Source organism: Salmo salar, chromosome 03 (genome assembly GCF_965601325.2).
Source record: "Salmo salar chromosome 03, fSalSal1, whole genome shotgun sequence".
Taxonomy (NCBI): domain Eukaryota; kingdom Metazoa; phylum Chordata; class Actinopteri; order Salmoniformes; family Salmonidae; genus Salmo; species Salmo salar.
The window spans coordinates 70582868-70597094 of NC_138293.1; the positions used below are offsets into that span (position 1 = coordinate 70582868).

Genomic DNA, 14227 nt, shown 5'->3' on the forward strand with positions numbered 1-14227 from the left:
AGATATGAATACAGAGCCTCATAGGAGCGCTGTGGTTCTCCCCTCCATCAGGTGTGTGGCACGCCAGAGTACATCGCCCCGGAGGTGATCCTGAGACAGGGCTATGGGAAGCCAGTAGACTGGTGGGCTATGGGCATCATCCTCTATGAGTTCCTGGTGGGCTGTGTGCCGTTCTTTGGAGACACGCCTGAGGAGCTCTTTGGACAGGTCATCACAGGTGAGAGGTCGGGGGTTAGTGGGTTCATTAAGCAGCATCTTAAAGCCATTTTGAAGCCAATGCAACTTATCTCTGTCTGTCTCTTGTAGATGACATAGTGTGGCCAGAAGGTGAGGACGCTCTTCCTGCCGATGCCCAGCATCTGATCGCTACTCTGCTTCAAACCAACCCACTGGTCCGACTGGGCACAGGTCAGCATAAACGTGCATGTTTATAACATGCTTAACATCAGACGTGTGCTGTAACAGAGATGGACTAAACTGCCTATTCATAGTGAAAATATAGATTCACTCAACAACCCACATCTTATCTCTCTCTCCCCCTCTCTCACTCGCCCTTTCATTCTCACTCGCCCTTTCATTCTCTCTCTCTCTCTCTCTCTCTCTCTCCCCCTCTCTCGCTCACCCTTTCATTCTCACTCTCCCTTTCATTCTCTCTCTCTCTCTCTTTCTCTCTCCCCCTCTCTCGCTCGCCCTTTCATTCTCACTCTCCCTTTCATTCTCTCTCTCTCTCTCTCTCGCTCTCTCTCGCACGCACGCTCTCTCTCTCTCTCTCTCTCTCTCTCTCTCTCTCCTTCTCTTTCGCTGCCCCAGGCGGTGCATTTGAGGTGAAGCAGCACTCGTTCTTCACTGAACTGGACTGGAACAGTCTGCTGAGACAGAAGGCTGAGTTCATCCCCCACCTAGAGTCAGAGGAGGACACCAGCTACTTCGACAGTGAGTCTCTCGCTAACTGCACTGCTACCTGATCACATGGAGGGGAACTGTGCTGATTTGTTGCATTCTTAATGTATAGAATCACCATAAGGCAGTGGTATTCAAACTTTTTCAACGAGGACCCCATTCTCTTCTCCAGAATTTCTAGGGAACCCATTTTTTTGCAACAATTTCTCGTGACCCCAGCCCACCCCACCCCTAATCTATTGACAAAACCTTAATAGGTAAATGTTGATTTTTACGTCAACGAATAACCTTCAATAACATTTGAATCAGAAAGATCAGTGCGAAGGCCAAATTACAGAGGAATAACTTTTTGAGGTTATTAAATCCTTTCAGTCTTGAATAACCCCAGGGCTTGATGGCATACCGGTAGAGGTATATCAAGCCTTTTTTGATATATACTAAAAGCTCAATTGTTAGATTGTTTTAACTACTCCTATAGAAATGGTAGTCTGTCAGGTACTCAGCAGGAAGGTCTGATTTCACTATTATTTAAACAAGACCCAGATGGCAAATATAAAGACCCAGTCTATCTAAAAAACTGGAGGCCCCTTACACTTCAATGTTGTGATGCAAAAATACTAGTGAAATGCATAGCACAATTAAAAGGGTTTTACCAGGTATTGATCATCCTAATCAGACAGATTTTTTACATGGACAATACATTGGAGATAATATACGACAACTACTAGAAATAATAGAACATCATGAAACATTTAAGAAGCCAGGCCTGGTATTTATAGCGGATTTTGAAAAGGCATTTGATAAAGTAAGACTTGATTTTATTTATAAATGCCTGGATTTTTTCCATTTTGGTAATTCTCTTATAAAATGTGTAAAAAATAATGTATAGCAACCCCAGGTGTATATAGTAAATAATGGCTACTTCTCAGAGAGTTTTGAATTGTCAAGAGGAGTTAAACAAGGGTGTCCGCTGTCACCATATCTATTCGTTATGGCCATCGAAATGTTATCTATTAAAATCAAACCCAATAACAACATTAGAGGATTAGAAATCCAAGGCTTAAAAGCCAAGGTATCCATGTATGCCAATGACTCAAGTTTTATATTAAGTCCGCAAGCTAGATCCCTGCAATGTCTCATTGAAGATAACTTTTCTGTACTCTCTGGGCTAAAACCTAATTATGATAAGTGTACAATATTACTTATTGGATCTTTAAAAAATACAACTTTTACATTACCCTGCAGTTTACCTATAAAATGGGCTGATGGTGAAGTAGACATACTTGGTATTCATATCACAAAATATATAAATAAGCTCTCCACAATGAATTTCAATAGAAAACTTGTAAAAATAGACTAAATCCTGCAAGCATGGCGAGGTAAATACCTGTCTATCATATCTCAGTTTACTCACTTACTTATGGCGCTGCCTACTCCTGATGATTTGTTTTTGAAATCATATGAGCAAAAAATATTTCGCTTTATCTGGGACGCTAAACCAGACAAAATAAAACGTGCCTATCTATTTACTGAATATGAATTGGGTGGGTTGAGATTATTAAATATAAAAACACTAAACCTCTCTAAAAGCTTCACTTATTCAAAAGTTTTATTTGAACCCTAAATGGTTCTCAAGTAGATTACTAAGAAAAGCTCATCCATTGGTTAAAAATGGCCTTTTCGATTAATTAGAAAATTATACTTTTTTCAAAGTATCTCTCTTTTTCAAGCTGGCTACAATTTCAATTTCATCCTCCTGAAAAGATAGAACAAATATTATAACAAATATTAAGGCTGAACTCAAATGTGCTGGTTGATAAAACACCTGTATTTATGTGAAAGTTTGAAGTTTGGAAAGGGTATTTTCTTCTTTAATGATATTGTAAATTGGAATGGAAGAGTTATGTCCTTCATGGAGTTAACAGAATTGTACGGGAAGGTCTGCTCGATCCAAGAGTACAACCAATTGATTACAGCATTACCCCTAAAATGGAGGAGGCAGGTGGCAGCGGGAGGAGGTAAGGAACTGGTCTGTCTGCCCAATATAAAGGATAAAAACTGGCAGAAGAATAAAAATAGCATAAATAGGAAAGTATACCAGTTTCATTTGAGGACCAGGATGTTGACAACTGTGCCATACAGACAGCAAAATAGCAAGATAGTAAGATTCAAGACTTTGTGCTTTTCAGCTAAAAGTATACTATAGAATTCTTGCCACCAAATGTTGAATATTTGGGGAATAAAATCATCGAAGCTCTGCAGATTTTGTTGTGAGGATACAGAATCAATAGACCATTTATTTTGGTATTGCCCTCAGGTAGCCTGTTTCTGGTCTCAGGTTCAGGAATGGCTGAAAATGCATAGCATTGATCTAAAATTGACCCTAGAAATAGTACTGTCAGGAGATCTGGAGAGACCTGGTCAGTCAATTACTAATATACTAATACTCTTGGTAAAAGTATTTATCTTGAACTCGCAATCTGTGGATTCTATTCGATTAGATAGATTGAAATTGTACGTTAAACATCACAGCATAGTTGAAAGATATGTATTGCATAGAAACCCGAAGTGGGTGGCCAGCAGAGATAGATGGGATGGGCTAAGGGAAGCTGAGGGTTTGGATGTGGAACTGGAGACAAGTGGGAGTGGAGTTGCTGTGCGGGAGATAGAATGATGGTCAAAGATATATATATATTTTTTTAAGTCAAAATAAAAACATAATAAAAAGTACATTTGAATGACACTGGGGGGTAGTGTTTTTACAACTAATGCCGGTTTGCCTGAGGCTGATGCCATGCAGGTGTTTGTACACATGCATATACACACACTCTCATTCAAATAAACGCATGCAAGAACAAACACATACATGTAATAGTGCCAGACATGCACACAAACATATACAGTTGGGATTGCTGCTATGATTTTAGTTGTCCTTGATGTCCTTTGTTTAAATTATTATTAAAAAATGTTTTGCATTGTTTGCTGTTTTCATCTGTCTTTTCCTTTTTTCTCTTTAGTTCATTTTCTTGGCTGTTGGTGCATTGGGGGGTTCTTGGGGGTGGGGAATGGAATTAATTGTATTTTATATATTTTTTCTTTCGTCTTGTCGGGACTGTGTGAGGGGTCTCGAATGGTTGAGGGACAGCTATTGGGAAACTGTGGGAGGGATTTTGGAGGGTTCGGGTTCACGTTTTTTGGCCTGGAGGGAGATCTGTCAACGTGCCCTTGAGCAGGGCATTAACCCTGGATGCTTCTGTGTGTCGCTCTGAATGGGAATCTGTTGGATGACTGGTATGATGTAGTTGTTGACTGGTGTGATGTATGATGTAGTTGTTGACTGGTATGATGTATGATGTAGTTGTTGACTGGTATGATGTATGATGTAGTTGTTGACTGGTATGATGTATGATGTAGTTGTTGACTGGTATGATGTATGATGTAGTTGTTGACTGGTGTGATGTATGATGTAGTTGTTGACTGGTATGATGTAGTTGTTGACTGGTATGATGTATGATGTAGTTGTTGACTGGTATGATGTATGCTGTAGTTGTTGACTGGTATGATGTATGATGTAGTTGTTGACTGGTATGATGTATGATGTAGTTGTTGACTGGTGTGATGTATGATGTAGTTGTTGACTGGTATGATGTATGATGTAGTTGTTGACTGTTATGATGTATGATGTAGTTGTTGACTGGTGTGATGTATGATGTAGTTGTTGACTGGTATGATGTATGATGTAGTTGTTGACTGGTATGATGTATGATGTAGTTGTTGACTGGTATGATGTATGATGTAGTTGTTCAATGTAAGTATATTGTATGTTTCAATATATTCAATAAAAAAACAAAAAATTAAAAAATAATTAAAAAACATTTTAATCGCTTTTCAAAGAAACCAATAAATGAAATTACTTAATAAAATTGTATTTCTCAAAAAGGTTTGCATATTGTTCTATACAATAATCTTTACTCTTTGTTCCTAAAAAAAATGGTTTGGTCACAACCCCGACTTTGAATACCACTGGCATAAGGGATAGAGATAAGAACTAGCTGTGTTTGGAGCTTTGAGGCACTTGTCCATGCTATTTGTCTGTTTTCATTTGTAAGTGTGTGTGTGTGTGTGTGTGTGTGTGTGTGTGTGTGTGTCATGTCCTCTTCCGTCCCCAGCCCGCTCGGACCGCTACCACCACGTCCACTCTTATGATGAGGACGACACCAATGATGATGAACCTGTCGAAATCCGTCGTTTCTCCTCCTGCTCCCCTCGCTTCAGCAAGGTCAAACTCTACACTTACTCATCCTTACCTTCAAACTTAAATTAAACACAGTCTCAAATAGCCGACCTGTCCATTTTAATAGCCGGCCAACGGTACACATTTCAGCAAATAAACACCCGTTTCAAATAAACGCTGGGTCTAAATTAATTGTTTACAGCATTACCATGAATTACCATGAATTGTTTCCAATGTTTAATGTTTAATTTGTTACATTAAATAATTCAGTAATGTCTCGAAATAGTGATGGCAATCATCAGTTTTTATCACCAGTAAGAAACTGCTAGCCATTGGCTGCTAACAGATGAGAACTGCTAGCCATTGGCTGCTAACAGATGAGAACTGCTAGCTAACTGGCAAGCACAAAAACTGTCAACAACTTTAGAAATACAGACCCCCAGAAATCAGCTGTTCGCTCTAGTGACAAAAGTAAGAACTGCAGAAAAAATGCACATTAAAAGGGGAGAATAATTATTCTGTCAAGGGTGGGAGTTTTTATACATTTTTATTAGAGGCATACTAAGACAAAATAAACGTGGAACAGTGTGTAAATGATAGCACATTAGTGCAGGAAATTAAGATATTGATTAAAATACTGGAAGTGAATGCTTGAATTAAACAACTTAGTAAGCAAATGAGCAAACGCTGTGTGCATTTAAGGAAAGAGACTCATGACTCAAATAGAAGCCTGTGTCTAATAAGAGCCTGTTGTGTTCAGTGATTCAAGCAAATAAACGCCTGGGCTATTAATTGATGTTTACTCTAAAACCTATACTTCGGCCTAATCAGTTCTTCTGTCTCACCTCCCTTCTCCAATACTCCTTGCTGAACTAGATTAACTTGATGCCCCTCATTATAAAAGTCTTGGCCATGTAAACGTGTCTTCTCTAAAGCCTGTCAGTGAATCTCATAATCCTAAATTCTCATGATTCTTTCTTTTAAAATGGTTTCAGTGGCACAATTAGCTTTCACAGATTAGTCAAGAGGGGGAGATCTGAGCAGAAAGAGACATACGTCTGAGCCAAGTGACTTAATGTGACTATCACACATGGTAGACTAAGTCATGAAAGAACCTCTTTGGTAACCTTGGATTTTATTGACACACATGCCTCAGACATATTTATCTTTCTGCTCAGATCTCCCCTTCTTGACTAATCTGTGAAAGCTAATTGTGCCACTGAACCTATTGTAAAAGAAAGAATCATGGGAACATGTGTAATTTTTCCCTCTGTGGGTGCTGAAAGCTTATGCGTCCTCTCTCTGTTGGGAACTACAGGTGTACAGCAGCATGGAGCACCTGTCCCAGCTGGAGCACAAGCCCCCGACGGTGACTCGGCGGGAGCACAAGGGCCCCAGGGAGGACCGGGCGGCCAAGAGAGAGAGCCTGGGCAGCCTGACCTTGAGAGATAAGAGCTGGAGGACAGGATCACCTGAGATGTGAGTATGACCACTACTGTACTCTGACTAGTACTATTGCCCTCTTACCTTGCATAACAAGTAGGAAATGTGACATTGTTGGTCCTCATTATCAAGGCTCTCATCATCATTACTCATTGTTTGTTTTGATAAATACAATAAATCTATTCTGTGCTGTGTTGTGTGTAGGAAGCGACTGTCATGCTCAGAGTCCTCCTTCACTGAGAGTGACTCCAGTCCTCCATCTGGGGCCCGGCGACGCTTTTCTGCCCTCATGGACACTCACCGCTTCGCCTCCCCACTAGAGGCCGATCCTGAGCTGCCCGTGCCCACCAGGCAGCCCCCAGTCAAGGCCAGGGGCACCTCTCTGGAGGGGGCCATGGGCACCACATCCATGGGCACCACATCCAGCCAGGGGGATTTTAGGAAGGAAAAGGAGGGCAACGGGTTGACTGCTGGAGGTGAGGGCATTTGGCATTGGATATTGGATGAATCCTGGCTTGACATACACTTTGATACCTACATGATATTATTCCTCCATCTTTCTGCTCTGCTCCAGACAAGCTGCTGAGGCCAGCTGATGTACCAATGGGAGTCATCCCCAGCCCCAGCAGTACTGTGACTGCTGGGGCCACAGAGCCCCAGGGGTCCCGGGCCACCAACGAACTGGTCCTGAGGAGGGTCCGCCACAGCCAGCTCTCAGCTGAGGGAGAGAAACGCAACTCGCGACCCGTGACCAAGGTCATCAAGTCTGCCTCCACCACAGCTCTGTCTGTCATCATACCTACAGGTGAGGAGATGGAAGGCAAGGGAGTGTGAGAAGACCGGGTCTGTCTGTTGCTAATGACAATATTAATGTTAAACAGTAAAACGGTTAACTGGGCTTGTTATGGAAAATAGTAAATTTCTTAAAGATTATCTATTGCTTTGACCTTCAATTGACTTATTCAGATGTTTTTTCTCACACTTTATTCCTGTGATTCTCTCCCCCCTCCTCAGTGGAGCAGCATGGTACGTCCCCCCTGGCCAGCCCCATGTCTCCTCGATCCATCTCCTCCGACCTGTCGTCTCGTGACTCCTCCCCCAGCCGAGACTACTCACCCACGGTCAACGTGCTGCGTTCTCCCATCACCATCCACCGCTCTGGGAAGAAGTACGGTTTCACCCTCCGAGCCATTCGAGTCTACATGGGAGACAGTGATGTCTACAGCGTACACCATGTGGTCTGGGTGAGACAGCGATAGAGATTATATGTTCTGTGTTCATTTCCATGGAGAAAGTAGTGTTAAGTAGACATCACTCTATTGAAGAAGTTCTGTATCATAACAAAGCATCGCTACAATTGTAGTGGAAAAAACGGACTTGTCCAATAGCATGATGACTTGTTTGATTGATGTTGATCTGTTTCAATCACAGCATGTGGAGGACGGAGGCCCTGCCCAGGAGGCGGAACTCTGCGCTGGTGACCTCATCACTCATGTGAACGGGGAGTCTGTCCACGGGCTGGTGCACACTGAGGTGGTGGAGCTCATTCTGAAGGTGAGAGGAAAGAAACAACGTGTTTTTTTCTACAGTATAGAATACAGGTGAAGCCTAACGTACACTGTGTGCACAATTATTAGGCAAGTGAGTATTCTGATCTTATCATTATTTCTATGCACATTTTCCAACTCCAAACCATATAAACTTGAATGCTTATTGGATTTAATCATTTTCAGGTGATATGTATTTGTGTAATGAGGGAGGGTGTGGTGAAAGTGAATTACACCTTATATCAAGGTGTGCATAATTATTAGGCAGCTTCATTACCTCAGGTAAAATGGGCCAAAAAAGAGATTTAACTGACACTGAAAAGTATTTTTTTTTTTAAATGCCTTTCAGACGGATGCAACACTCTTGAAATAGCTAAACTTTTGAGGCGTGACCACCAGACAATCAAACGTTTTGTTGCGATTAGTCAACTGGGCGAATAAAACGCATGGAGTAGAAAAGGTGCTAATTAACTGCGAAAGACTTGAGAAGAATTAAACATCAAGCTACCAAGAACCCATTATCCTCCAGTGACACCATATTCCAGAACTGCAACCTACCTGGAGTGTCCAGAACTACAAGGTGTCAAGTGCTCAGAGACATGGCCAAGGTCAAGAAGGCTGAAACACGACCACCATTGAATAAGATTCACAAGTTGAAGCGTCAAGATTGGGCAAAGAAATACCCGAAGACAGATTTTTCAAAGGTTTTATGGACAGATGAAATGAGAGTGACTCTTGATGGACCAGATGGATGGGCCCGTGGCTGGATCAGTAATGGACACAGGCACCACTTCGAATCAGGCACCAGCAAGGTGGAGGAGGGGTACTGGTATGGGCTGCTATTGTTAAGGATGAGGTAGTTGGACCTTTTCAGGTTGAAGATGAACTGAAACTGGAAGATACTTTCTTCAAGCAGTGGTACAGGAAGAAGTCCTCAGCATTCAAGAAGGCCATGATCTTTATGCAGGACAATGCTCCATCACATGCATCCAAGTATTCCACTGCTTGGCTAGCCAGCAAGGGCCTCAAAGATGCCTGAATAATGACCTGGTCCTCTTCCTCACCTGACTTAAATCCTATTGATAACTTGTGGGCCCTTCCCAAACGTGAGATTTACAGTGAGGGAAGACAATACACCTTTTTGAACAGCATTTGGGAGGCTGTAGTTGCTGCTTCAGCGAAAGTTGATCGTGAACAGATAAAAAAACTGACAGACTCCATGGATGGAAGGCTCATGGCAATTATTTAAAAGAAGGGTGGCTATATTGGTCACTGAATATTTTTGAAAGGCCAAAAATTTTATTTGATTGTCATTTTGTGTTACTTATTTGTTACACTTACTCTAAAAATTGAGAATAAAAAGTGAGTTGGTAGAAATTATTTTTGTAATTTAGTTGCCTAATTATTGTGCACACTAATAGTTGCCTAACACTTATATATTCCCCTGAGAAAGGCAAAACTCACTATTCCTTTGTTAAACATTCAGGTTTGAGATGCAATAACATTTTGGATTGACTGAGAGCATTGTGTTTGTTCAACAATAAAATGAATCCTGAGGAATACAATTTGCCTAATAAGTGTGCAAGCAGTGCATACTGTACGTGTTTTGTTTCCGTTGTTTCTCCAGAGTGGAAACAATGTGACGGTGACCACCACGCCCTTTGAAAACACCTCCATCAAGATCGGTCCTGCCCGCAAGTCCAGCTACAAGTCCAAGATGGCACGGCGCAACAAGAAGACAGGGGCTAAGGAGGGACAAGAAAGGTACAAGTGGGTTTCTCTGCACAGCAGATGCTACACTATGATTTCAGATGAGCGCTCTAGAAAATCAATGTCATTGACTCTGTTCTTCTAACTCTCTCATCCTCCCACCTCTCTCTTTTCACTTCTCACTCGCAGTAAGAAGCGCAGCTCATTGTTCAGGAAGATCACTAAGCAGTCGAACCTGCTCCACACCAGCCGCAGCCTGTCCTCTCTGAACCGCTCTCTGTCATCAGGGGACAGCCTCCCAGGCTCCCCCACCCACAACCTCTCTGCCCGCTCCCCCACACAGAGCTACCGCTCCACCCCCGACTCCACCTACCTGGGTCAGTATGAAGGGCAATACTCTACCTACATTACTGTACAGCACTCCTCTTAGCATCTGCACCCTCACATAACAAAATAATACAGTTTGAATTATTGCTATATGTCTCTTCTTCACTCCTCAGGCAATTCTTCTCAGAGCATCTCTCCAGTCTCCAGCACCCCTAACTCCCCGGCTGCCTCCCAGCACATGAGACCCAGCTCCCTGCACGGCCTCTCCCCCAAGCTGCACCGCCAGTACCGCTCAGCCCGTTGCAAGTCAGCTGGCAACATCCCCCTGTCCCCCCTGGCCCACACACCCTCCCCCACCACCTCCTCTCCCCCACCCCTGTCTGGCCACACAGTAGGTAGCTCCAACACCACCCAGGCCTTCCCAGCCAAGCTCCACTCCTCTCCCCCTGTGGCCCGTCCCAGGCCCAAAAGCGCAGAGCCCCCCCGCTCACCCTTGCTACAGCGGGTTCAGTCGTCAGAGAAACTGGGCGCGACCCTCCTGCCCTCCTTTTCATCTTCGTCATCAGCTTCCTCGCCCCTTGCAGGGGGGGTGTCAATGCGTAAGCACAGCCTGGAGGTGTCACATGGGGACTACAGGAGGGAGTCTTTCCACTGCGAGCACAGCCTGCAGAGTCTGCTGGAGATGGAGGGAGAGAACGGGCCCGTTCCCCCCTCTCCCTCGTCTTCCTCCTCCCCCTCTCCCCCCACGGTTGGAGAGACAGGGTGCCTGAAGCCTGCGAGGAGGCTGGGGAGACAGGAGTCGCCCCTGAGCCGGGACACACTGCAGACAGGGAGGGAGAGAGCTGCCCAGACTACAGCATCTGACCCTCACACTGACAGCACACCTGTTAAAGTAGAGCCCAAGACCAGCGCTGGGGAGACAGCTAAGACATTAACCCCTTGTGAGGCTCTGAAGAGAAAAGCTTCCCCAGTACCAGGTGAGGCCCAGCCTAGCCCAGCCTCAACCCCCTCCACTCCAGGGGCCAAGTCCAGCCCAGCAGACAAACCTATAAGCTCTAGTGCTCCAAGCTCTGAGACAGCCAGTGGAGGCCCTAAACCCACTGAGAGGGCCCCAGTCCAGGCTACATCCCAGAGTCCGCTCTCCCAGGAGCGTAAGCACCAGGCTGTCCAGACAGACACCACCCCAGCAAGCAGAAGCCAGAAGAAGAGTGAGGAGAAAGGGAGTGTGGGCCCAGACAAAGTCACTACACAGAGGGCGGGAGCTACAGAGTTGGCCAAGGTAAGTAAAGACACACATATGGGAGAGAGCACTTTGAAAGGAGGGATGGGTGGCATTGACAAAGCCACTGAGACCAAGGTTAAAGGACCTGCTCCTTCAGTCCCAACCCAAGCACCAGCCCCAACCCAGGCCACATCCCCTCTTACCATAGGCCCAGTTCCTGCTTCAACAAAATCCAGAGCAGACAAGGTTTCTGTTCTGTTGAGCAGCTACCGAGGGGCCAAGGAGGAGAGGAGTCACCTGGAGGTGGTGGAGGAGAACCCTATGTCCCCTTCCTCCACTGCTGCCTCCCCCTGCTCCAGCAAGTCACGCCCCGTCTCCCCTGGTGACAAGCCAAGCTTTGTGACTCAGCTGACCAGTGTGGCCAAAAACGTGCTGGGGCCTATGAAGATGGGATCCCAGGAAGGGCCCAAAGGCGGTGAGGAGAAACGGGGAAGTTCAGCAGGAAAGTCTGAGGCTCCGTCTGGAGGTGGTCGACGTGGGGCTCAGGGGACATCTCAAAGTCCTGCCGGCTTAGCTCAGCCTGAAAAGGCAAACACGAGGAATTCAGGTAAGCAACACTCCTGATCTGCGAGTGAGGGAAAAACCTGGGATCTCCCGGAAAATGCCTTTTGGATTGGAATATCATGCCACCATATCAGGCACGGACAGGGACCCTCAAAAAAGGGACAAAAACATGTACACCTAAAGAAACACACACCAAATAGCTAGAAAATACAGACCTGTAGATAAAACAAGAATATGTGGAGGAATGTGCTTTAATGCTGTTCTCAAATGTGTGATTGTATGTACTGTATGTGTAATGTATATAGTAAAAGCGTGTCTTCTTGCATGTTCCAAATTGTACATGAGAGATGAAAGAGAATATTTAAAGAGATGAGGAAAACAATCTAACAGACCTGATGGTAATGAACACTGTGAACATCATGTCAACAGCCCCCACATGTTCCCAATGTAAACAGCATGTCAATAGGCAGGCTTCTGTCACAGTCTGTCACCACGAGGAACATTATCCATGTCCGTCAACTTCGATGCCATCTCTTCACTTAGTTAAAATACAAAGATAATACAAAGACCTTGTTCTTTTTCTCACACAGTACCTGAAAAAAGATTGAGAGAAGAATTGTTGCATTGGTGTAACAAATTGAGATGTGTTCCTAACTGGACTAAGATGATGACCTGCTTGCTAAATGTGGAACTTGGAATTGTATTGTGTAAAGAAGATCTGAATGAATTTGTTTGAGTGTTTTAAGGGCTGAGTCCTGGTTGGATTTAGGTGGACTATCTGAACTTGCACAGGGACACTATGCAATGGGATTTTTAGGTATTTTCCTGTGTGTCCCCTACAATGTACCCATGAACGGATGTTAGGGAGGTAAAGGTTTGCAATAAGCCAAGCAAGCAGATATATTGTTCTACGAATTGTCTGCATTGACTCCACCCACTGGGCACACACTGGTTGAATCAATGTTGTTTCCACGTAATTTCAATGAAATTACGTTGAACCAATATGGAATAGACATTGAATTGACGTCTGTGCCCAGTGGGCATTGTGAATTGTGCAATTATTTAGGTTCTGACATGAATACAGTGCTAATGAATTGAACTAAAGAAGTGGAACCCAGATGTCTCTGTGTGTGAATTAAGTGTGGTCAGGTGATGAAATAGATACTATAGAATGGGAGTCTTCTTTGAGACTTACTCGTACTCTGGCAAAGTAGGCTAGAACTCGCTCCCTTTTCAATGTATGCAAAATTAGCGTTGTAAAATGTAATGTGCGAATAAAAGTGCCAGTTTTAATTGAGGGATAACATGTTGTTTACAGTGATGTGTAATGATATGCAAGTTCTATGTAGAATTCCTAGTGAGATCTGAGAGCCCGCCATAGACCTAGGCAGCACTCTCATCAGTGACATAACTTAATATGTTCATGCCCATACCTGTATCAGACTGCCATCTTGTGGTCATCACACAACTGTCCTGAACATAGTATTTGAGGTCAAAATGTAATTTACACATAATCAGTTCACAATTTAATGACCGCAAGATTAGATTCTATCCGAGATATTACCCTCATATCTTCATTATTTTCTATTGTAACCATTGTTCCATTCATATAGCTACTAGAAACTTGTTTGTTTGTCTAAATACAATTTGAAAAAACTTTTGTTGTGTGTATTATGACCGATAAAGAGAGATGTATGATACTGATGCAGTGCTCCTATGAGACGACAAACAGCTTATATTTAGATGAATGCTAGTTAAAAGCTTGTGTTTGTGTATGGGGGGGGGGGGGGGGGTGAGATTGCACTTTATTTTGTGTCAAATTTATTTATCTATTTATTACACTATTTATTGTATTTGATTATTTGTCACTTGCTCTCAAATGGTTTACTTGTGCATTGTTCTTTGAATTGTTATTTATATCTCTAAATTGTAAGTCTACAAATGAGAGAATTTACCAAATCTGTGTGGTTGTCCTATTTTGTGCAGTTATACTTCTGTCATTCCATAAGAGAGTTGCAATACACCATGGCCTCTGTCCATGTTGACATATTTGTGAGTTTTGACTTTTTTATGACACTTCTCTCAGTTCATTGTTGTCCATGTCATTTTATTCCCTAGGCACTGTTATGAAACCAATGCAAAAAAAGCCTAAAGAGTAATAAAATCCTTAAAGAGAATCCTTAAATTACCATGTGCCTGTTTGTGTTCTTGTTGTGAGACATAACTTTGACAGGCAACTTCTAAATCGATTTCAGATGGATCTAGAGCAGGGCCACGTTC

At 43.4% G+C, this 14227-nt stretch overlaps 1 protein-coding gene across 1 annotated transcript in view; it reads left to right on the forward strand.

The window, feature by feature from the left end:
• LOC106601329 (microtubule-associated serine/threonine-protein kinase 1) overlaps window positions 1–13695 on the forward strand; it is a 60575-nt gene extending 46880 nt beyond the window's left edge. Inside the window, exons 15-26 of the mRNA XM_045715170.2 lie at window positions 52–217; window positions 307–408; window positions 811–933; window positions 5070–5179; window positions 6453–6613; window positions 6782–7053; window positions 7152–7382; window positions 7592–7821; window positions 8009–8131; window positions 9752–9888; window positions 10024–10211; window positions 10335–13695. Of these exons, the coding sequence (XP_045571126.2) occupies window positions 52–217; window positions 307–408; window positions 811–933; window positions 5070–5179; window positions 6453–6613; window positions 6782–7053; window positions 7152–7382; window positions 7592–7821; window positions 8009–8131; window positions 9752–9888; window positions 10024–10211; window positions 10335–12007 (3516 nt within the window). The 3' untranslated portion in view covers window positions 12008–13695. The remainder of the gene's footprint in view (window positions 1–51; window positions 218–306; window positions 409–810; window positions 934–5069; window positions 5180–6452; window positions 6614–6781; window positions 7054–7151; window positions 7383–7591; window positions 7822–8008; window positions 8132–9751; window positions 9889–10023; window positions 10212–10334) is intronic.
• The last annotated feature ends 532 nt before the right edge of the window (window positions 13696–14227 follow it).